At 40.5% G+C, this 23,814-nt stretch overlaps 1 protein-coding gene across 3 annotated transcripts; it reads left to right on the top strand.

The window, feature by feature from the left end:
- The first annotated feature begins 197 nt into the window (after positions 1 to 197).
- On the top strand, positions 198 to 23,814 carry smpd4 (sphingomyelin phosphodiesterase 4). 3 transcript variants are annotated; one of them, XM_033626562.2, is made up of 20 exons: positions 198 to 322; positions 714 to 803; positions 1,078 to 1,164; positions 3,044 to 3,180; positions 3,294 to 3,369; positions 5,458 to 5,566; positions 6,187 to 6,239; positions 7,131 to 7,282; positions 7,507 to 7,639; positions 7,859 to 7,930; positions 12,950 to 13,039; positions 16,564 to 16,718; positions 17,193 to 17,283; positions 18,605 to 18,702; positions 18,911 to 19,074; positions 20,794 to 20,999; positions 21,201 to 21,431; positions 22,012 to 22,143; positions 22,296 to 22,424; positions 22,668 to 23,814. In XM_033626562.2, exons 2-20 carry the CDS (start codon positions 765 to 767, stop codon positions 22,986 to 22,988), a joined length of 2,475 nt encoding a protein of 824 aa, XP_033482453.2. In that variant the 5' UTR covers positions 198 to 322; positions 714 to 764; the 3' UTR covers positions 22,989 to 23,814. The 3 variants fall into 3 exon arrangements, with proteins under 3 accessions (XP_033482453.2, XP_033482452.2, XP_033482454.2); XM_033626561.2 differs by having other exon boundaries at positions 12,950 to 13,087; XM_033626563.2 differs by lacking the exon at positions 12,950 to 13,039.

Raw genomic sequence — 23,814 nt, 5'->3', positions numbered from 1 at the left:
CTATTATCATTATTATTATTGTAACAATTACCGTTATCATTATTATTATTATCATTATCATTATTATTATTATTATTATTATTATTATTATTATTATCATCAATAGGACTTGATGTAACGGATCCATGGTGGAAATGAAGCGCACGGTGGAGGAGGTGAGTAGCTCCAGCAGGTGGCAGTAATGTGCACCAACATGACTACCAACCAAACACCAAAGAAGAAGAAGAAGTCAACGACTGTTCGTGTTTCGTTTGAATCGCACTGATGGAAACGCGGTTCATGAGAAAGTGGCCCAAATTTTGAATTCCTGTGTGCGGAGAAGGTAAAGAGGTGTTCACTTGAAGGTTTAAAGGTTTATTTAAGGTGTCTGTAATGGCGGCTGGCAGACTTCACCGCTGTTCTGTCAGCTGAGGTCTATTTCTGCCAGCTAAGTTAGTTAGCTATAACTAGCTAGCCGGCTCGTGCTAACATGCATGGTTCATTGACTGACTGTCTGCCAGCTGAGTTTCCAGTCAATGGGAGACATTGTTGTCGGATTAACAGAACATACAGTTATCAGCCTGTTTCCACAGCTTCCGTTAGTTTCAGTGATCAGCGGGTGTGTTTTCTTGCTCAGGGGGCTAATGGAGTGATGCTAGGCTAGCTTGTGTCGTCAGCTAACTCCAACTAAGGACATTTACAAACAAAGTTTCGTGGGTGTTAACTTCTTCCAGGTGGGATTCAAGTGGACTGTACATAAGAAGAAATCAACAGAAGGGTCCTACATGGCGGCTCCGATATTACAACAGCCCAGTTTCCTACTGGTGAGTCTCCATTAGCATGATTGTTTACAGTTACTAACCGAGAATCAGTGTGATTAATAGCTGCTGGGAGCTTAGATTTTATCCAGCTATACATATCTATGCATGTCTGATTCGTATACTGTCATACAGCTAGTGTCTTTGGCTGATTTACTATTTAACAATTGTTTCTTTCTTCCATCTGAGTACTAAGATTACAGTTGAATCGTCCATTTTTAGAATTACTCACAGTCTCTCAACTCTGTGGTTCACCAAACGTGTTGTGATGTTGTTCCAGGCCAATCTTAAAGCTGATGCCACCACCAAACCTCTTATCCAGCGATGCCAAGATCTGGTGAAAATCATTGATGAATATCCTGCAAAGGTACTGTTAACTCTCCCATCACTGTCTTGTCTTTGCTTTATTTGTTGTGACTGTCACATAACCCTAATTTTTATAGTCATAGTTGCTGAAGTGATCACTCTGAGTTTGTGAGAGGAAGATTGAATTGGGTGAAATAGATTGAGAAAGAAACATTTTAGTCATTTGGATCACCTATACTGTAATTTTATTATGTTGTTCTATTCTGAACACAGAGTTTTTACTTATCTGAAGCAAGGGTCTAGGCTTGGACAAAGGGAGTTATATGCTATATAGATACTAAAGCCTATTAAGACAAATTGTGATTTGTGATATCAGGCCGCGGCTCAGGAGGTAGATAGGTTGTCCACTATTCTGAAAGTTGGTGGTTCAATCCCCGCCACCTGCAGTCTACATGTCTAAATATCCTTTGGCAAGATGCTAAACCCCATGTTGATCCCGATGCATGAATGGTGCTTGTGTTGTTGCTCTAAGTGGTCACTAAGGCTAGAAAAATGATGATGTATAACTGCAGTCCATTTACCATGAATTAAACTGAACTGACAGCATTAACTCCCACATGGTAAAATATTACAACTCTTTTCATTAAAGTTCATTCGTGTCATTTTAAATGTATTTCTTATGTTACTAAAATGGATTGATTGGTGCACAAGATGCAGTTTTTACAGAAATGACTGCTAATACTTTAACAATAATTAAAACTGGCTTCTTTTATTAACCAATGGTGACACTTACACACTGAAACAAACCATGCAGTCCCAGTGCAGTGCAACATTTAATATGTACTGTAAAGCAGCTGTATGGTTTTGTTCAGGCTCCACATAGTGTTTGAACAAGATTATTGTCCAGAAATATTTGCAAAAGAATGTCATTTGATTTGTACATGTCACAGTATTCCAGACTCAGTCAGCTGTTTGTCTCTTGACTGGATACTGCAGGGCAGACGGCAGGCGGCTGGCTTGACCTTACCTTTTATGTTAATGCTAGTAGCATGAGGAGACAGCTGTCAGGACTGTGACTCCTGAGTTTCACTTTGAGCGTCTTCACTTTCTCTTAAAAGGACATTTGCACTTTGTACTGTCATCTGTACTATTCATGATAATATTTGACTGTCTTGTGTTCAGATGTCACTCAGTACAGTCAGTGTTGTAAGCCTTTATGTGCTGCAGACATTAGTGCCACAAAATAGCGCAGCATATAATAAATGATTGTTCCTCTTGGCATGTGAGGGGGGTCACTGTGGACATTGGATGTTTTGTTTGAGAGCAGCTGTTGATGCTGCAGTGAGTGACACAAAGGACGAGTGTGAGGCAGCTGTGTTACAGTCTGTGTTGGATGCATTGTAGTGTGTAGCTTCAGTACAACTGAAAAAGCACTGATCCATAACCATCTGCATTAACTGCAATAAACTGGCTCCATTAGTCAGCTATGTAGGTCACAGGTTGCTTTGCTGATGTGTCTGATCTTTGTATTGTTTTAAAGACTACAAAAAGTGTAATTTCTTTCACTGAAGTATTAATATTTATTTATATTATGAGTGTAAATTTGGTGTATTGTAATAAGTCTGAAGCCTTTTATTGTCTCTTTGTGTCTTACCTCGACTCGGTTGGAGGCTCCTGTTATTTTCTGAAATACATTAGAAACAGCTGATAGACACAGTGTGTCTCTGACTAACTCAATGCGTAATTTAAGTAATATTTGGATTCTTCTTTCTCCAAAACTTGCCAAGTATGTCATTTTAGTGCAGCTCTGCGTTGCATTGTCACTTGTACAGTCACTTGTGGTCACAGAACAGACATGTCTGCTATGGGAATCATAATACTGTGTTAAATGTGTTTTCAGTGTATGATACAGATTATGTTTGTGTGTGTTTCCCCTTTAGGAGCTGCACTTGATTTTCCCCTGGCTGGTGGAGAGTGTGTTTGGTAGCCTGGACGGCATCATCGCTGGCTGGAACCTGCGACTCCTCCATTCACGGAACAATGAATACAACATCGTTATGGAATTTCTAAACCCCAGGTAATTTCAGTTTCTTTTCCGTGTGATGACATCAGCCAAGTGTAATTTTATTCATTGTGTGTTTCAAAGAATCAAGTCAAACACTGCTCCCTCTCATCTGATTTTGTTTTCAGTGGGCCGATGATGAAGCTCGTGTATAAACTTCAAGCGGAAGAGTACAAATATGAAATACCTGTCAATTATCTCCCGGTAAGAACATCTTTCTCTTTAGTCCCTGCATCACACTCAGTGACACTCTTTGCATCCATTGCTTCCACGAAGACTTGAGTTCATGTTTGGTGTAACAGTTATTTTAGAGCACACAGTGGCATCACATCTGCAATGCTTGTTTGATTATATTTCTAATAAGATAGCATTGCTCCACATAAACAGAGCCCTCTGTCAGCATCTTATTACATTGCTGGCCAGTCCTGACTCAGTGACTGACATGATTTCACATCTGACTTGTCTGTTACATGTATGGAGCAGTAGTTCCTCTTATCTCCTGTGGGATTCATGGGTTTGTCTACTGGTACATAAGGGAAAAAGTCTTTGTCATATGCAATGAAAAGAGCAGCTTTAGGTTTCTGTAAACTATAACAAGCCTCTTTCGCTAACCTCTTTAACTACCCGTGCGTGTTTCCTAATTTTGTTCTCAAACCCAAACTGAACTGCTGAGCTAGATACTTCCTGCAGAGTGTTTCACAGTGAACACCAGATCACCTACTGTGACAAAGCAGCATAAGTAGCAGGATGAATGCTGACAAATAGTGATCAGTAAGGCAGTATTATGGAGGTGTTGTGCATCGCTGCCTCCAAATGATTAAGAAGAAAAACTGATATCAATGCAGAGCGGTAATTTTGACCCTTGTGCTGTAGTTGTCAGTTATGATCATAATAAACTGTGATAATATGACAAAAGTGATAAACCTCATCAAGTCAGTTAATTATTCAGTTTAGGGTTAACGTTTGGGAAATTAATACTTGCATGCTTTTGCTTTCTCCAGTCTAAATGTTGAATCTCATTACTGCATGCTAAAATAAAGGTTGTCATTTCAGTAAATTGTACTGTGGAATATAATATTTAGAGTGTGTCTTGACTGTCATTTGGTAAGTGTGTATTGTATGACGTCAAGCAGTGGTTCCCAACCTTTTCCTAAGGGACCCCTTTTCTGTTATTGAGTAAACTGGCCTCTGACTAAGTGACATCTTTTAAGGATATTTTGGATTGTATTCAATGCAACTACGTAGAAAACTGATGAACTACAAGTAATCTATTCTGTAACATATCTAATTTGTGAAGCCCAGTGATAATGCATTATATTGGTAAGTGCTAATCCCTCTTTGTCCACAGGTATCTGTAATTTCTCCATCTTAAGCCTGGGTCGCTCACATTTCCAAACAGATTTACAAAAAATACCATGTAGTGATTTAAAAAACTTCAGTGGAACATAATTAGGCAACATCTGCAGTGGATATAATAACATCTGTAAAACATTCATCTTTATAATGGCAACCCGTCCAAGTAGTGAAATTGATGAAGGGTTCCATCTTTGAAGATCTTTTCTAATTTCCTTTACTACAGGATCTAAATTCATTTTAATCATATTGTCAAAAGTAAAAGAGACAAAAATGCCTAGATATTTAAATCCATTATAAGACAACTGAAATGGAATGGATTTCAATAAATCAAAGCTTTTTAAATTCCCTAGTGGTAAGGCCAAGGATTTCCCATAGTTGATCTTGTAACTAGAAAACACCCCAAACTCTAAATTGTCTTGATAACAGCAGAAACAGAGGATGTGGGATTACTCAAAAATAAGAGAACATCATCAGCATAACGAGAAATCTTGTGAATTTTTTCCTTTGTTTAAATGCCAGTGACTAAGATACTAGATCGAATTGTTTCTGCTTAAGGCACCATCACCAATGCAAATAATAAAGGTGATACAGGGCATCCTTGTTCTGTACCTGAGAATGAAGAAGATATTGTCCCATTGATAGAAACTGTTGCTTGTGATGCAGAATATAACAATTTGACCCAATCAATAAATTCCTCACCAAAAGAAAACTCACTTAAAGTCCCAAATAGACACTTCCAAGTAATCTAAATAGTGAAATGCAATAAGTGCAACAGTCAGGACTCCAGCTTGGGAACCACTGGTGTAGAGAAAAAGTGACTTGTAGATAATGAAATATCCTTTAATTTAAAGTTGAAAGCTGTTACAGTTGAAGTGGGTGTCCACTGATTTCAGGGTTTAACGCTGTGGCCTGATTTCTCACTTGTGTGTCTTGCAGGGTCCTGTGAAAGCCTGTATCCAGGAGGGAGTTCTCCCAGACTGTCCGCTGTTTCACAACAAGCTGCAGTTCCCCCTGTCTGGTGTGCTGACTCTGAACCTTGCTCTCAGTATCCTTCCCAACACAAACATTAATCTGTCTGGCTTGTCTTTCGGTATCAGAGAGGGATTTCCCATGACGAGTTGAGCCTTTATTGAATATATAAACAAAACCATGTGAAGGTTCATAACTAATAATTATAATAACTGTTGTTCGCTGAACAGTGTTTTTGCTCTTTTTTTATTGTCAGATAATCTGCAAATAATTCTAAGTCTATGAAATGTCCTTCCCACAGCCCAGGGTGATGTCTTAAAATGTCTTCCCAAATCCCAAAGATTTTCACTTTAATAAATGACAAAGAAAGGCAGCAAATTCTCACATTAGAGAAGCTGGAACCTGCCAATATGTGGCTTTTTTTCACAGTTTGTGCCTAGAAAAAGACTGAAACAGTTAATTGATTGTCAAAATAGTTGCTGATTTGTTTCTGCCAATCTACTAACAGATTCACTCATGATTTCAGACTTAAACTTTTATCTAATTTGTCTTAAAATCTGACAGCTGTAGATGTTTATTGTGTGACTTTTTAACAACGAGCCAACTGTCAGATGACAACACGAGGGTTCATACAATCAAGGGAGGGAACAGACTTCACCCGTTTGTACAGTTAGATTTTTTCTTAATGTTCTGCAGATCCATTTGAATTCTTCATGTTCAACTTTGCCTACTGTCTCATCACGCCAAAGGTGAGTTTTACAGTATGCTGTCAGTGATATTCTTAGTTAATGGTGTCACTGGCCAGAAGCATCAAAATCAGTCTTACTTAGTAACAACAAGGTCTCTGTAGGAATCTTTTTCATAATGTTATCAGACAGAAGTGATTGTATTTGCTCAGTTTATTATTCAGAGTGTCTGATGACTTATGGAAGAGATAAACCTTTATGTTAAAGAGTAAGATGCTTTGTATAATCAGAAAGCATATTTGCACATCTAACCCCCAGGAGAATTAAGGGTTTATTTCAGCTAAACCAGAGTTGATGATTGTTGGAACACTGGAAAGACGAACCAAGTCAGTTTTTCTGTTGACTTTGAATCAAATTGGTTCTATGGAGATAAAGATGCTGTTTATTTGAAGAGAATCTGATAGGTACGGCGATAGCAATTTTCTTGTCTGTATCTGTTTAAACAAAAAGGATCCTACTCTTTAACCAAAAGGTCTGTCTCTTTGGGAATCCTTTCCAACATGCTGTCACACATGTAAAATAATAATCGAAGCCTGCCAGTGGCAAAAACAAACACTTTTATTGGACATAAATTGACAGTGCAAACATTAGTCACTTAAGTGCTAATACTAAAGGAAATAGGGTCGAGGTTGAAACATACCCAGCTTACTCTTTAAGTGTATCTTGAAAACAGTGGGGATAAGTCATCAATATCAGCTAAAGCTTGTGCCGAATTGTGGATTATTGAAGACAAATTATGGATTCATAATTCATGATTAATTCTTTTTAAGTTAATTGTTATAGCTGTGGAAGCTGGATGACCATTTATGCTTTATACAGAAAATAGTATATAAGACATAACTTAAGACTATTATTTCTCACAGGGAGAATTGATCAGTACTTTTATGTTTTCAGAACTATCCTCAAGGCCAACATGGAAGCTCCACTGACACTGCCTACTTTGTGCTCGTGGACACTTACCTGAAATACTTCCTCCCCAGTGAAGGAAGTGTCCCCCCTTCCCCTTTCTCTGACTCCAGAGGCTCCGTCACTGCACCTCCACCCAGGTTTATATACCAAGAAACGTTGGCTAATTCATATCTGTCTGAAGATTTTAGCTAGAAGATGTGAAGAGCAGGCTGTCTGTTTTTTCACACACCACATTCAAGCAAACCTTTTGATGTTAAAAATCCCAGTGGAGGTTGAATAATTGAATGTTTAACCCAGTGTAACAACAAAATATTTATCTTTTTTATATGTTTTCCACTCTCTTCCTACTGTAAATTCACAGATCAGCCAGTGTTTCCTTCGCTGGGTATGGCGTTCACACCCCAAGTCTCCTGAAACATCACATATTCCATCAACCGTCAGTTAATGCAGACCCCGCAGCCCAGGAAATCTGGAGGTCTGAAACACTGTTACAGGTGAGACACAAATCAAACTGTGGGTTAAAATGATTCATGAGTTCATGTACTCGGGATTGGTGTTGGAGAGCTACAAAATGTTCTAAAAGTGAGAGATAAAGTTCACTGAAAACCCTCAAGAATATTGTCGTCGAATGAATGACATTGTTTTAACAGACGCTGGTTCTAGTGTTTAACCATATGAATTAAGGCTGTGTGTGTCTGTGGTTTTATTCTAAGATGTTTGTGGAGATCTGGCTCCATCACTACTCCTTAGAGATGTACCAGAAGCTGCAGTCTCCTCAGGTGAAGGTAAGAGAAATATTCCCCTCACACTCCCCCCCTCCTCATCTCTACACTGCAGCATCGCACGGCTGGCTGTTGACTGGCTGACCACAACCCCACCTCCCTCTCCAACACCTGCCATCCCTGTCTCTCCTTGGAGCAAGCCCAGGGTGGGAATATTGTGCTGGCCAGCAGCCTTGTGGTTGGTGATTTTGTCCATCAGCCATTTTGCACCTGACCAGCTACTGTCAGGAAGTCCTACTCTAAAGCTATGTTTTATAAAACTGTGAGTGGGCTGAGTTTGAAGATGCACCGGCTACTGTGGCTGGTACATACAAAAAACACCCTGAGCAGGCTTGGGGGAAGTTGTCCAAAAACTTAGTTAGAGCAAAGAATATCATGTTTTAGGTAAGCTTAGGGGTAAGAAAGCTATTGTTTTTCCAATATTGAAGGACAACTTCACCCATAACTCTGTCATCACACTGCAAGCAGTCACATTTCTATGTACCATCAGGAGTGTTAAAGATGAGCAGCATATTGTCCTGCAGATGAGCAACTGTTGTCAGTGAAAAAGAACTCATTGCAGCCAAAGAGACATAATTAAGCTGACTGAAGTTCAAATGTTTCTTGAGCTGCTCGCAGTGTGAATGCACAGCAGGCATCCCTGTTCCCCACTTTCGAAGCATCACAGTTTCTGGGTTATAGATGAAATGTTGTTAAAATCCCTTTTATAGCGTATGAGTAGCTGCAGAGAAAAGCTACTGTATTAAGGACTTTGGCATGTGTTCCCAGTAGTAGTGCTTTTGCTTCCTTTCACATCCTTTGCATGCTGGCATGTCACCGTCACCAAGTGTTTGTTAAGTCGATTTGTTCTGTGTGTGAAACACCATCATAAAGCCACCACATGGTGAAGGTTTCTGGAGACTCTGTAGAGGATGTACAGCTAATATGATCCCCTTAAACGCAGGGGTCTTTAAACATTTTGATGCTTGACTCTGCCAGCTATGGATGCACGATAATATCAGCACATCATCTGTATCGGCTGACACTGACTTTAAAATTAAATATCGGAATCGGTCAACATGTGGATTTTTGCTGATATGACAAACCGATTTTTTTTTCTTTTTTTTTTTTAAGAAAAAGAGAGGTGACTGGTTGCTATGTGTAATCAAACGTAGATCAAAACCTTGTGTTTGGTGCTCATGGAGAACGGGAAACAACGGGATACACAGAAGGGCAATCCAGGCACTCCAAAAATATAGAACAGAGGAAGGGAGTTTTAAAAAGCCTTTAACGTAGTGGCTAAATCATTAAAAGAGCCAACACGTTTCAACCACTGCTGGTCTTCGTCAGGGCTTTAAAAACAAGTTTTTACATCTGTTTTACAAATTTCTTAAACCACCACAAAGTGAAACAACACCCTTAGAAAACAAAAGGCTGTGAATTTTCATTTTCCTCAGGGCTTTTCAAATTTTAAAGGAACCGTTCTTTATGAACGCATATAAATCAGACTAAAGCCCTTAAATAAATAGGAATTGTGCAAATTTGCAGGAAAGCCCAATCAGTCTTTTTTCATCATTGGCAGTATAAAAACAAAATCGGGGAGTGCAGCAAAATGCCGCCTACCTACTTTTGTTTATACAGAATGTGCCTTTTTCGGGGCAATGGGGGGCGTGAGCAAGTAACAAAATGTGTAGCTCAGCGTGTGACGTAAACAGTAACGTGTTCCAAGGGAAGCCGCAGCTGGTCAGTCCTTCGGCGATTCTCTCGTAAGTCGGCCCGTCCTTCACCGTCCCCGTCATCTGACGGTTAATGGCCTCTTCATTTGCAAGGACAAGGAGGGCGCACAATTCCTTGTCTCCCCAGTTGCTCATCTTTACAGCGTCTGTCAGGTTTGTGTTTCCCTCTTGCTACTAGTTGCTCGCTAATTCCTGCTATCAGCTGTTTCCTGTTTATCCACCGCCAGTGGGTCGCACATGCGGCGTCATCAACAGCTCCTCCCACAAGTCTTCAACAGCCCCTCCCGTGGCGGAAGGCCGCCTCGTTCTGTTTAATCCAAAAGGATTCCACCAATATGTCTACCCTACGAGGCGGAAAATTGGGCACCTCGGATCAACTTACCAATCCGGTTCTGTGTGTCCAAACGCTCACAGCTTGCTGGCAAAATGACCCAACATTCGCCAAAAATCTGGCAGTGTAAAAGGAGCTTTAGAGTCACATTCATGGTAAATACTCCAGGTTAAGATATGCCATTATTTCCCTTTAAATATTCTCTACTTTGAAACAACAGAATAACAAAAAAAATCAACCAAACACAGATTGTAAATGACGTTGTTGCTCAAAATGCTCTGTGACACAGGAGAAGCACTCCGGGAGAGAAACCCTGTCCAAGGATCCTGTCAGGGTTTTACAGCGTATCTTAAGAGGGCATAACTTTCCCATCTGAGGGATTATAAGAAGTCATATATTGTATTATCTTATTACCAGCCAAACTCACCTTACCTTAATACCTTGAGCCTAAAATTCGACCTCTGCAGAACGTTAATGAAGCATCCAGTGAGTGGCTTGAAAATTGTCCACCTGTTACAGCTGCAGTACATTATATTTCATAGAGGTTAGGTGCCCACCTATCAAAATCAATCACAGTGAGACTTTATGCTGGTGTTTGTTCCTTCTACCTGCACCATACCTGCCCTATAGTTTACACACTTTGACGTTCAGCTTTACAGATTGCATGGTTAGTGTGATGCTGAGATGTAGTACACACTTGCTTATCCACCCACCAACACTGTTTCCTCAGTTTTTATGTGGCAGTATAATCTGTAGTTAAGTCAAAATCTAAAATAAGGGATGCTTATTTTTAGGTTAAGATAAGGGCTGCAACTGTTGGTTATTTTCATTATTGAATAATGTGACAGTTACTTTCTTAAATAATCGATCAGTCGTCTATAAAACATCAAAAAACAATGAAAAATGTATTGGAAATTTACTGGTACAGAACATAAATCCTCCCTACCAGACTCTCCAACTACAACAAACAAGCCCTATAATAAACCAATACCATAATATACAAGATGACATGTTCAAATGTTGTGTCCAACTGACCCAAAGATATTCAGTCACTGTGATGTAAGAGAAGCAACAACAATAAATCCTCACATTCTAGAAGCTGCAACTCTCAAATTAGTTGCTAATTACTTATCTGTCAGTTCAGTAATTGTTGCAGCATTTATGTTGCTGAAGTATCAGATTTAATTTCAATCAGCTGAGCTCCTTTACTGCTCCATAAGGCTGCAGAGGAAACAGTCAAACAGCCCTTCAACTCTTGTAACACGCTGACCAGTGACCTGCATCATAAACATCTCAGTGTTTGTCAGCCTCCTGTGTACTAAATGCTGAGTTATTGTGTTGTGTTCTGTGTCCATCCTGTGAAGAGTGGACTTAAACTGCAAGATTTTGGCAAAGTTGATTTAAGCTTGAATGGCACAGACTAAAGAAGAGGCTATGTTCTCGGTATATACGGTGCAACAAGTAACTTGATTAATAAGTATGAGGTTAAACTGGGCATTCACTGTATGATTTGAGTCCATCTTTTACTCTTCCTCCCTGCAGCGCTGGTAGACTTGTTTTTATTGAAGAAAACCCACTGACAATTAATTTCCCATAGATTCTTCACAATAAAAGTATCTTGTTATTTTGTTACGTAAAAGCTTTTATTGTGAAGCACCAAAATAAGGACATGTTTGGTTTTCATCAGCAGTGACTTAACAAGACTCTTATGGCTTAAAGTGAACGTGAAACAGTAAAATAAAGCAGATGAGAGCTGGAAACTTTTAGGAGACTTTTAAAGACGCCTCGCTCTCTGGTCTCCTGCACAGAAAGGACTGAATGAAGTCTCGCAACACATAGACTTGTTTCAGGGGGAGAAAGGCGGTCACGGGTTGGCTGCGGTCAGCTTGGAGGTGGTTGGGTGTGCTTTTGGCCCTACACACGAAAAGGTCCATCTCTGGTGCAGCTTGGCATGTTTAAACTGACAGAGGAAATGTAAATCAGTGCAGCATGGTTTGACTCGGCCGAAAATTACAATGGAAAAGGGCCTAAATTGCGATCTATTGCTTTACATTGCAGACAGTTTTCTCGGACTGTAGCAGCTGGAGTTGAACAACAACATTTCTAAAACGGGCTCAAATGGTACAGTCTATGTCCAGTTCTACCAAACCACAAACTATAGATTTCCCTGTATGCAGTGCCTCTGTTAACACAGTTTTGATTATTTTGACATTTTTACTGAGGCAAAGCAAAGTCTTACAGTTTTGAGTTCACTCTGTTAATGATGTTAAACATTAGGGATGGGAATGATTAAAAGCTGAAGTGCAAAATTCTATTTAAGTGTTAACACATCCATTTGGATATATGGTGTAGTGGAACTGGAACATTTTTACAGTTACTCCTTTAGCTATGGATGTGTGTCCAGTCACTTCTGTGTCAACACTCGCATTGGACTTAATGTGTTTATCCACGATGGCTCTCCTGTCGCTGCTGTAGACCCTTCGTTCAATGTGAACAATAAAACTCAGTCAAGTAATTATAAATTTGTTAATGGACAGTTTTTTAGTATTTGAATTGAAGTAAAAGCTTGATCCAGTGTGAAATTATTCCCATCCCTACGATCATGTAATCCCTCTGTCTGCAGTTTAGGAAAGGCCTCTGCATCGTTCCCCAGCAGTTCAAACGTTGTGTTCCCACAGTCAATATTTTATTTTTGTCTGTCTCCCCTCCTGTTCTCTGTTCTTTTCCACCTGGATGTTTTTGGCCAATTGTTTCTGTCTGGTTGCACTCTCCTTTTTTCGCTGCCTCCTTTTCTCCTGTTCTCATGTGTACCTTCCTCCTGCCACTTCTTCTTTTCCTTCCTCCTCTTCCTCCCTTATTGTCACTTATCCCCTTCCTTCCTCTTTCTCTTCACTGTTCCTCTTCCTCCTCCACCTTTTGTCGTTGCCTTTCCTCTTCCTCATCTTCCTCTCCCTCCTGGTGGTTACGGGTGAACAGCTGGCGCTGCTGCAGTACCGCCTCAGTATGTCCAGCATGCCGTGCCAACCCTACGCCCCACCAGGCTCTGGGACCCTCCACACCTACCAAGTACTTTTACCTTTTCATTCACCCCCGCCCCTCTGGGGCCTCCTGGAGGTAAACCTCAGTCAGTTAAGGTCAGAGTCAAGGGTACTTCTCTCATATGGACACACACGGTGAGACACTGTCCCTCCAGTCACCAGCTTCATTGGTTACACACGACACAAGTGGCCATTATGTGGAATTAATTTGGCTTTTCTATAAAAGAAAAAAACCTGTAGGTGATCGATGAATTGTGATGTACAGTATGTTTCCAAATTATTAAAGACAATCCAGTCTCATTAAGTGGCAGTAGATCTCTATTCATCTTTAAGTCATGAATAAATTCTTTTTTTTAATGAGCTTGACTTTAAAATGCAGCCAGGTTTAATGATGTTGGGCTGACTGTTAAAAGAGGGCTTTTCATAAAGGGATCCGCGAGCAGCAACGTTTGGTCCTGACAAACCAGAGATTACGTTATTACGTTACATGCACCAAATCTTGCTGTTGTGTTTCCTGTATGAGGCTCTCAGTCTGACTGTAAATTGTGAATCTCTACAGAGAAGTATCCTTGACAGGAAAGTAATCCTGGAATGAAGCTTTGGAATTTGAGCAAGCCTTTATTGGTTTGAATGTGGTTCTCTTTTGCTGTTTGTGTTGTTTGTTTTTTTTAAAGGCATGCTTTTTACACTGAATCTGGTGTGCTTTGTTGCTTTACGTGTTTATGTGGGTGATAAATGTTCCTTTCTATTGACACTATTGCTCCACGTAAAGCAAAAGATACTACTACATTTTTTATTTTACATGCCAGTTGTGAAATCATTTATTTATTAGATTTTTTTTTTTGGTGATTCTTAGCCTAAATTAATTTAGAACACAGAGGTAAGGATTGTGCTTGTTTGCATTATGGGAAACACTGCATCATTCTGACAAAGCAGCTTTGCTGTGAGCAGCTAATGGAGCACTGAGGTCCCACCTTAGATTGTCATTTATTAAAATATAATTTGGTGCTTACATTTTAATAAGTCAGTTGTCATGAAGTGATTATTTCATAATGAATGATTGAAAATTTTAGATATAAAAAAAAGTTATATAGTAAATATACACACATGTACACATCCAGTATCAAACAGCTAAAATGTATATCAGGTGTATTTTGTATAGCCCTCAATTACTGTCTGAAACAGTTTTAAGACCTGAGCTTGACAAGACTGAAAAATAATAGATATATGTGATTTGTAATTTATTTATTTAAGAAGGTACAATGTATATTAATTAACATTTAAACAAATGTAAATGCACCTGATTTAGTTGAAAAGCAAGGTTTCATTAGTAGTCCCTTTCACAGTCCTGCAAGGGTCCATTTTTGAAAACCTGCACCCGCCCATACCCGTAAAGCTCACAACCAGAATCTAAGTCTAAGCCTACACCTGTTAATGAAAGTCCCATGTCCCAACCTGCACCATGAGTAAATACACACAGGCTAAAGTCGCTCACATTAAGCTGCGTTCTCCGTTCTTGAATTATAAATTCAGCGGAGGATACATCTCTTACACTGGCTGCACTCAGTGCCGAGATGCCGAAAACATTCTGCGCAGGCTCTGCCAGGTCAGGAAACATTTTAGCATGCTCCTTCTACCACCATAAAACGTCAGAAGGATCCTCCTTGGGCTCCATGTAGGCTGCCACCTCATCCTCGGGCTGCAGTGTTTCACAGCTAAAGTCCTCCATGTCGGTGACCAGTGTGGCGACGGGGTCAAAGGTTACACTTGTGTCACTGACTTTCAAAGTAAAAGGAACTGCAGTTTGATAATAGTGATTTAGATGTTAGAATATGACACATCACTGCACATCTTTTTACTTCGTTTTATTCTGAAAAATAGATAGAATATATTTTTGTCCTCACCCACTGCCCGCCTGCTTGTAGTTCATTTTTTAGATTATTTATTTATTTATTTTATAACCCATTACACAGCTTTTTTGCAGGTACCCAGTGTAGGACTCTGATCCCTTTGCCTGAATAATGGGAAAAATGCTGTATTAAGAATACAATATGTACAGTGATTAAAGACATACAACATTTAGGAAGATAAAACGGATAAAATCCAAATAGCAGATGATGCAGGTTCAGTATGAGTACAGTTCTTTTAATTATTAGTGTTATTATTACCGTTATAGGGATAAATTCAAAGGCAACGTCCTGGTGTGGGAAAGGTGTCAGCTCAAGATTAGGGCTGCACAATATTAGGAAAATAGGTGATACACAATAGCATTGATGAATATCATGATTACCATATTAGATAAATAAAAATATATTACAGTGAGTGTACTCAGTTCTGCCTCTGATGCTTTCAATATAGAGTGCTCCAGGAATGAGTCCTAAAACCTGTAATTAGCATTAGCATTTTAGCACTCCTGGTTCCCTGGTTGTAGAAGTCAGTAGGTTTTGTTTCAGTAAATACCCCACTCATGAACTGTGAAGCCTTTATGTGTCTTAAAAAAGCGGTTGCCAACAAGTGGCTAAATGAGACCACAGAATGTCATCACACTGAACACAGCTTTACAGCCTTGTTGTGGTGGGGATGTTGAAGTTATGCAACTGCAGTGTAGTTCCTTTTATAGCCTAGTGTGAGCTTTCTGCATCTGGTGATTGCATTTAGGCTCCAAAAATCATAACAGTGGTGTTTATTTGTGAAGATTCTCTTGCTGAACAAAACGTGTAGGTATCATGTTTGTCTGTCACAGAGCTGATTTTCTGCAATAATCCAAAGTCCAGTGGAAAAAACCTCATTGGCTTTTTGACGAGGAAACCAAGGTGACACTTACTTCTGTGTTGGCCTACAGAAGTACATCATCCTTGGAGCATTCTATACTGCTAAAATACAACTGGTTGCTTCTTGGATTTAAAAAAAAAATTGATTGAAATTATTTCCTGCATTCTTTTATGGCTCAAATTAAACATTGAACTCAACATATAAAAAGTAGAATTATAGTTATACTTTAAAGTACATTTTCCCACTGATTCTGTCTTTCAGCTAATTAAAAAAAATCCCTGAGTGCAATATTGTAGTCTTTTGCAGTCAAGCTCACATCAAGATGACATTTTAAAAAAAGAAAAAACAACTGTATATCGTGCAGCTCTGCTGAAGATGAAATTATTTAGGCAGGAAAGAAAATCTATTCTGGAACAGTAGGAATGCTCAGATGAAATAACCAGAGAAGATGTTGAGCTAACTTTTGTAATTTAGGACCAAAGTCATACTAACACAGATTGGTCAGAAAGAAGCACCCGCACACAGAGCAGACAAAACCATTTGCTAACTAACTGGTCCAGACCCAGTCTCTCCCAGTAACACTGGACAAACCAAATGATTGACAGGCGTGAGACCTCTGTACTCTATAGAGCAGATAATGCGCTGAGCCTTTGGTGATAGTTTGGCTGCTTTTGGACTGGGATGCATTATGATTGGCTGCTTCAGAAGCTGGGGGCTGATTGAGATAATGGGGGGGTGTCACGTATGTGTGTAGCACTTTGTGACTGTTTGTCTCTTCAGGAACCCTTCAGCCCGACAGAGGAGCACGTGCTGGTGGTGCGTCTCCTGGTGAAACATCTGCACGCCTTCTCCAACAGCCTGAAGCCCGAGCAGCTGTCCTCCTCCCCCTCAGCACACTCACACACTCACACCAGCCCGCTGGAGGAGTTCAAGAGGTCAGAATCATTTGACATGCGACAGTCAGAGTCTGTGGTAATGCTGCAGGTCGGCCTTAAAGAGACAGTTCAACCCAACATCAGGAATACACATTTTTCCACTTACCTGAAGTGCCATTTATTAATCTAAAGTCTTTTGGTGTGTGTCGCCGAGTGTTGGAGATATCAGCTGTAGAGATTTCTCCAACACTTGGCAACTCACACTAAAACACAAACAGCACTACAGGTAAGAGGAAAAATGTACATATATATTTTATTTGGAGGTGAATCTCTCTTTGATACAGAAAACCATTTTATGATCTGTTGAAATTGTCAAGCAAAGTTTGATTGTTTTTCCTTTGACTTTATTTGCTCTTGGTTGCTATTGGATGTTGACTTGTCGTACCCTTATAAAAGAAGTGTTTTCATATATATATGATAAAAAAATTCACCCTTAACAAGCACAAAATGTTGTGATGTTCCTTTTCCTTACAGAGTGGTTGTGCAGCGTTTTGTGCAACAGAAGCTGTACCTGTTTCTCCAGCATTGCTTCGGTCACTGGCCTCTCGACGCCTCTTTCAGAGCGGTAGGTCTCACCCCAAAAAAAAATTTATATTTAAACCACAGAAGAATTTTTAAAGGCAAAACACTTTTGTTTTTGTTTCCATTTTTCACAGGTTTAAGTTGAAGATCTAAGGCTTTTTTATGCACTCAATAGATATATTTCTCTCAAATTTTGGTCGCAAATATGTGAAAATCTGTGTTAGTGAGGACTTCTCCTTTTTATTGTGATCAGCTCAAAGCACATCTGTGTCGTAATGATGCTGTTAAATCAGCACCTTGATATGCCACACCTGTCAAGTGGATGGATTATCTAAATATTAACAACAGAGAAATCAAACAGCTCGCACACTGCAGGGCTCCAGTGCTCAGTCGAAATTTATTCAGGTAAGTAATGTTTCGAGCGTCAGGCTCTTCATCAGACTTTTAAAAAGTCTGATGAAGAGCCTGACGCTCGAAACATTACTTACCTGAATAAATTGTGGTCATGCTCTTCATCAGACTTTTAAAAAGTCTGATGAAGAGCATGACGCTCGAAACGTTACTTACCTGAATAAATTTCGACTGAGCATTGGAGCCCTGCAGTGTGCGAGCCGTTTGATTTCTCTGTTGTTTGCATCGTTTTCAGTTCAGCACCTGCCCTTCTTCCGGTTTGGATGTGCGTGTGTTTTTCTTTGTTTGTTATCTAAATATTAACAAATTTGCAGCCAAACTTTAAAAGAGAAATATATCCGAGTGAGTGCGCCAGGGCCACACCGCCCGCGGAAGCGCTGCGAATAGCCTCGAAGCGCCGAGAAGTGAAGGCAGTTTCCTTTCGGCGCCCATGTTAACCGACTGTGTCATCCACACTGGCCGTGCCGGGAAGCTCCGCGGCAGGCTCTCGATTTGCAGCGATCAGTTCGGCGTCTGGTCTATTTTCTGCGCGAGCCGCAAGCGAATGTGTCAAGCCAGGCAGTGAAAAACAACAGCTGGGAGCAGAATCACTTGTCGACGGCGTGGAGAAATGCGTGTGGCCCTGGCGTTAGACCTTTAACTTAAACCTGTGAAGTGTTGTCCAGTTTACAGTATTTCTGCATTTGTATTCAGGAGCTGCCAGGTAAACAGTTTTCTGCTGTAAGAAACGTTTGTCATTCAGTTGATCCGCCATTTTAGACAATATTTCAGGAGGTGTAACAGCACAATAGGTCTTAATTTCTCAGTTATTACAGCAAGCAGTCTGTGGTAAGAAATGTTCAAAGTCATGCCTTCAGACTATACAAAGATTATTTCAGCTATACAGCTGTAGAGACACACATCGTTTACGCATTTAGTTTATTGTTAAGAGAGTGTATCGTGTCTGTGTTTAGGTGTTGGAAACATGGCTGAGCTACATCCAACCATGGAGATACACAGGAGAGAAGACCAACTCTCAGCCAGATCAGAACAGAACAGTACCTGACAAATGGTGAGTCTGATGTCTTTTCGTACATGCTCAACATGCAGTGGTCGTCATTTTCATACAAACATGATTGAAACAGAAAAATATTGGTGTAATGACCTGTGTTGGTAGATATGGTTATTATTGTGGTCATGCTGTGTGACTACATGACACACTGGTGGTTTGATATTGAGGTGAAAATATTTTTTTCTGACGTTAACTTGATCTTTGACAGGGAGTCGTTTGTTCAGGAGAACCTGCTCATGTACACGAAGCTCTTCCAGGTGTTGTTGAACAGAGCCGTGAGGACGGATCTGGTGAATGCCAAAAATGCACTGATGGTCTTCAGGGTGGCCAAAGTCTTCGCACAGCCAAACCTCGCTGAGATGATCCAGAAAGGTGGGGATAGAAATGCATTTTTATTTTCATTATCAGTCAGTTCTATAACTGTTTCATTAGGATATGTGATTTGTGTAACAGTACCCAGTTCTAAACATCCGTATGAGCTGAATGGACTGGAAATACCTCCTGTCGCTAAGTCGTATCTAAGGTTCATCCTGTTTACTGGAGAAGTGAATAATGTTCCATTGCGTAAAAACCTTATGGGGTGGTAGTGATTGTTCCAGGTATGAGGCTGACCCTGTGTAAGTTAATTGAATGTGACAAAGCCTGGGGGCAGCTGCATTTCATATCATATGGGTTTGTTTTTTTTTAAAAAAAAATCACATACTAATGAGACACATGTAACTGTTTCATCTTTCAGTGAAAAAGTATTCAACGTTCTACCCCTCCTGAGAGACTTGATGCTTCTTTGATGTTGCCATGTTTGCAGGAAATGTCTGCTCTTGCTAACCATTCGTTTGCTTCTTTACGTTTATGAAAACACATTAGTTCCTCCTGCATAGTTCCTATTTGGTGCATGCCTACAAACTGTGTGATGATAGCCCTGCCATCGTGAGGTGAATGGAAAAAAGTAGTGATCTTGCTTGATTAACCAATGTTGTGTGGTGGGCCTCATATAATGCATTTGGTAGGGGTGGGAATCTCTAGGCACCTCATGATTCGATTTAATTCCGATTCTGAGGGCAACGATTTCGATTATAAAATGATTCTCGATTCTAAAACGAGCCAATAAGAAAATTTACACTAGATATTGGAAAACATTATTGTAATAAAGCTGGGAATACATATCCGGTGCATACAAACTGTATTACTTACTGTGGTTGAGATGACTACACTCCACCAGTCTCCTCCTCATCCACAAATCTCAATGGGACTCTCCTGTCCCTTGTCGACCTTCTCAACATTTCTCCTCCAGTATTTACAAAAGCTCTCAAAAAAACACAAATACTATTATTTACAACACTAAATATTATTTACAAAGAAAACGCCACCCAAACTCCACTAAAACTCACCAAAACTCTGCTAAATCACTCCAACTTGCACTCTCCTCATCAGCTGTCACTCTCCTCCTGCTGTGCTCACTTCCCTCCCCTCCTTCACAGGTAATGACGTCACTACCGTAATGTACCGTATCACTGGAAAGCTCAGCTTCTCAGCTTTCAGAATCTGTTGGAATTACATTGATAGCTTGAATAGTCGAGGAGTTACGGTAATTTGAAAAATAAATATAAAATTAAAATCGATTGAGTTTTCCACATCAATGCTCACATCGTTCAAGACAGAATCTTTATGCATCTAAAAATCGATTTTTTTTTTCCCCCACTCCTAACATTTGGAAAGACAAACTCTGGGCTGTTTAAAATTGACCCCCAGGGCAGACTTTGGACATGCCTGTCTAAGCAGGATAATGCCCATTATCTGGAACTAATGACACCTTGTCGGGCATCATCTCTGACATGTAATCAATTAATCTCACCCAAATGGATGTCTATCTTTCAATTTTCGCAACAATCTTTTATCCAGTCAACTTCACACATGGCGGGTGTATTGTTGAGGACCCAAGGAAGTACAGTGTCGAGTGTGAGCTCTTGAGATTTACAGGAAATAACTTTTAGTAGAGCATCAAGTACACACTGTGTAGTGCACTGAGAGGGCACCCCTATTAACTGTTATGCTGCTACAAAAACTTAAACTAAACCCAACATCTCTTTACAGGAGAGCAGTTGTTTCTGGAGCCAGAGCACGTCCTCCACCACCGCCAACCCCGCGGCTACCTGACGCCGAGCCAAGGAGGCAGCTACCTGTCGTCACGGCAACGAGTGGTGACAGACGTGGTGTTCAGGGTGAAGAGCCACGTCTATGCTTTGGAAGGCCAGGACTGCCAGTACAAACAGATGTTCGGCCCTGAGCTCAGAGGAGCCGTAAGTTTGGTCACCACATGATTTTTTTCTTTGAGATTAAAGTCTGGGTCATCTGTGTTTCCACCCAGAAGGTTCTGTTCTTCTGGTAGTTTTACTTTGGTAGAGGACAAAGTGGTTAATTGTAATGCAGTGGGAGGTCATACAGAAATGACCCACTGTGGTGACTCAAAATCTTAAGTATTTTTTTTGTCTTGTTTGCAGGTCATGAAGTTAATCCAGATAATTGCACAGGCCCGACAGACAGCCAAGAGGATATCGGATCACTCCAATGAAGTGGCAGCCAATAACTCGTTCATGTCCTGGTTTGGGATGGGCTCTCCTGATCCCAACAACACCTTCCCCGGGGCTGAGCCAGAGGAGAGCGGGGAGTGCTTGAAAAAGACTCACGAATTCCTGGACAGAGCTTTGGAGAACTTGTGTCAAATCTTCAAGGTCAGACAAGTTCAACTGCTGTTTAGTTTTTTTTTCCTCTGTCGCTGAAAGAGTCTGAGAGGTCCGGGACTGTTCATAAAACATTCAGGACGCCATAGTTTATTCCACACTGCTGAAGCTGCTCCTCTTTTTAGAGCCACCGCGGAGTCAGTTATAGTTTTGCTTTCAGCCATGCTTGTTGTTGCCGTGGGTAACAAACAGTATGACATCAATATGTCATCAAGTCAAAATATTGCAAGTATCACAATATTAATTTTTCATATCAAATCAAAGATTATACCGGTATTATTGTGAACGATATATGATATGATATGATATGATATGACACACCCCTAGTGCACACAATTTATTTTATTGACATATATATGTTTTTGTATTTACATTTATTATATTGAAATATAAATATGATGCTTTGCAGTTATTAGGTCATAAACCAACCTGTTTACAGTATGTTACATTATCCGACAATGTAAATTCCATTTGCTGTTACATTCAGAGGAAGTTTTCAGTCACACATTTATGCAAAACCATCCTGACTCTTGGTGTTCACCTGGTTGACTTCACATTTCTTGTTTTGTAGCTGAACCAGGTGCAGCTGACGCAGCTCATATCCAACCTGGGCTCGTCTCAGGACGATGGAAACAGCAAACAGCTGCCAGACTGCATCCAGGGAGAGAACGGACTCATTCTCACCGACCTGGGCAGGAGGCAGGTTCGTACTTCAAGTTATCGTACAAGAGAAGGAGGGCATGTATTAGGCGGGACTAAAATTGTGTGTTTGTGTGTGTGTGTGTGTGTGTGTGTGTGTGTGTGTGTGTGTGTGTGTGTGTGTGTGTGTGTGCATGTGCGTGTGTGTGTGCGCAGATTATAAGTGGACTGCGCCGGTTTGACGTTCAGTATCAAGGAGACCCGGAGCTCCAGCCCATTAGGAGCTATGAGAGCGCCCTGCTGGTCAGGCTTTTCTACAAGATCTCTTCTCTGGTTAATGATAGGGTAAGTGCTGTCTGCATATGTTATTTTAACATTTATGATATATTGCCATTATACTGGTGGGTCTCCCGCCTCACCAGTATAATGGTAGGGGGAAGCATTGCTTCATCTTAGACAAGGTATTGACATCACAAGATATGAATTCTCCCTTTTACGCTTAGTCTATCCAACCTAATAAAAGCCTAAAAAAGCCAAAACAATAATCTCACAGTGTTTTAACCTCAGAGATGTAAATGTCTCCCACAGTTCGGAGGGCATATGAATGCTCTCTGCTCACGTCCAGACTTCCTGGGTCGCCTGGGTCGTCACTACTTGGCGGATCCCGATGCCTCTGCAAGACTGAGGCAGAGCCCGATAACCCGGCGGACGCTAGAGAGGAACCGGCAGCCGAGGCTGAGCCTGCGCCCGCTGGCCAGCTACAGGACGTTACTCCTTCTGGTGCTCCTCTACGTGTTCGGAGCCCTCCTGTCGTTTGGCCCCATATCCAGCACCCTCCTCATCCTCACAGGTGGATTCCTCTACGGAGTCTTCATGACGCTGTTTGGTGACAAACTGAAAACACACTAGCAGGAGGCGCAGGGTCCCTACACACACCTGAAACACACACATAATCAGTTTGAGTCCAGCTTTGAATGTGTGACAAAAAATGTGTAATGGGTTAATCTGCCATTATGTCACTGTTTAAAAATGCTTGTATCAGTTTCCTAAAGCCTAAAATGATGTCATCAGATGTCTTTTTACAACCAATAGTCTGAACCCCAAAATATTCAGTTTGTTATTGTGTAAAGACAAAGAAAAGCAGCAAACTTTAACTTTTCAAAAGCTTAAACAAGTAAATATTTGGATCCATAACTCAAAAGATGAAAATGATTGATTATCAAAACAGTTGCCAAGATCATCTACTAATGATTACAGCTTGATATTGAACCCTTTGCTGTAGAGACGAAATGTTTAGCTTGTTGCCAGCTGCTGCAGTGAAGCCAGAGTCGATGTTGGTGACAGATGATCCTGTTATTCTCATCAGGTCTAGCGTGACACAGCCTTCTGAAGTGTCGGTGCTCTGTGTCTGAACATTGATCAGACTCTTCAGGTATCTGGGACTTTTAAAGTGACATCATTGTGAAACAGGATGTGCATAGGAGAACTGTTGGCAGGCGACTGGCAGCTCTTCTGTTCTTGCTTTTAATATGACGGCTTAGATTTGTAATTTGTGTTTCATATAACCCTGTAAATAATAAATACACAGCCTTGATGCTCTGTTGGTTGGACTTTTTTTCCCCCAACAAGCATCTGAAAACAGGTACAGGCCAAAACCTTCAATGGAGTATAACTGACTTTTTCTCAGATGCATTTTTGTCCAAAAGAATCAATAAACTGTTTGCACTCGTTTGTA

This window comes from Epinephelus lanceolatus, chromosome 1 (genome assembly GCF_041903045.1).
Source record: "Epinephelus lanceolatus isolate andai-2023 chromosome 1, ASM4190304v1, whole genome shotgun sequence".
NCBI classification, from domain to species: domain Eukaryota; kingdom Metazoa; phylum Chordata; class Actinopteri; order Perciformes; family Serranidae; genus Epinephelus; species Epinephelus lanceolatus.
This window is presented reverse-complemented; position numbering and strand designations above follow the sequence as displayed.

Bases quoted from the DNA above. Each gene is read 5' to 3' on its own strand.
- smpd4 (XM_033626561.2), top strand. From the start codon at position 765: ATGGCGGCTCCGATATTACAACAGCCCAGTTTCCTACTG. The intron at 16,719-17,192 runs GTCAGAATCATT...TTTTCCTTACAG, and splicing joins CCGCTGGAGGAGTTCAAGAG to AGTGGTTGTGCAGCGTTTTG. The intron at 21,432-22,011 runs GTCAGACAAGTT...CTTGTTTTGTAG, and splicing joins ACTTGTGTCAAATCTTCAAG to CTGAACCAGGTGCAGCTGAC.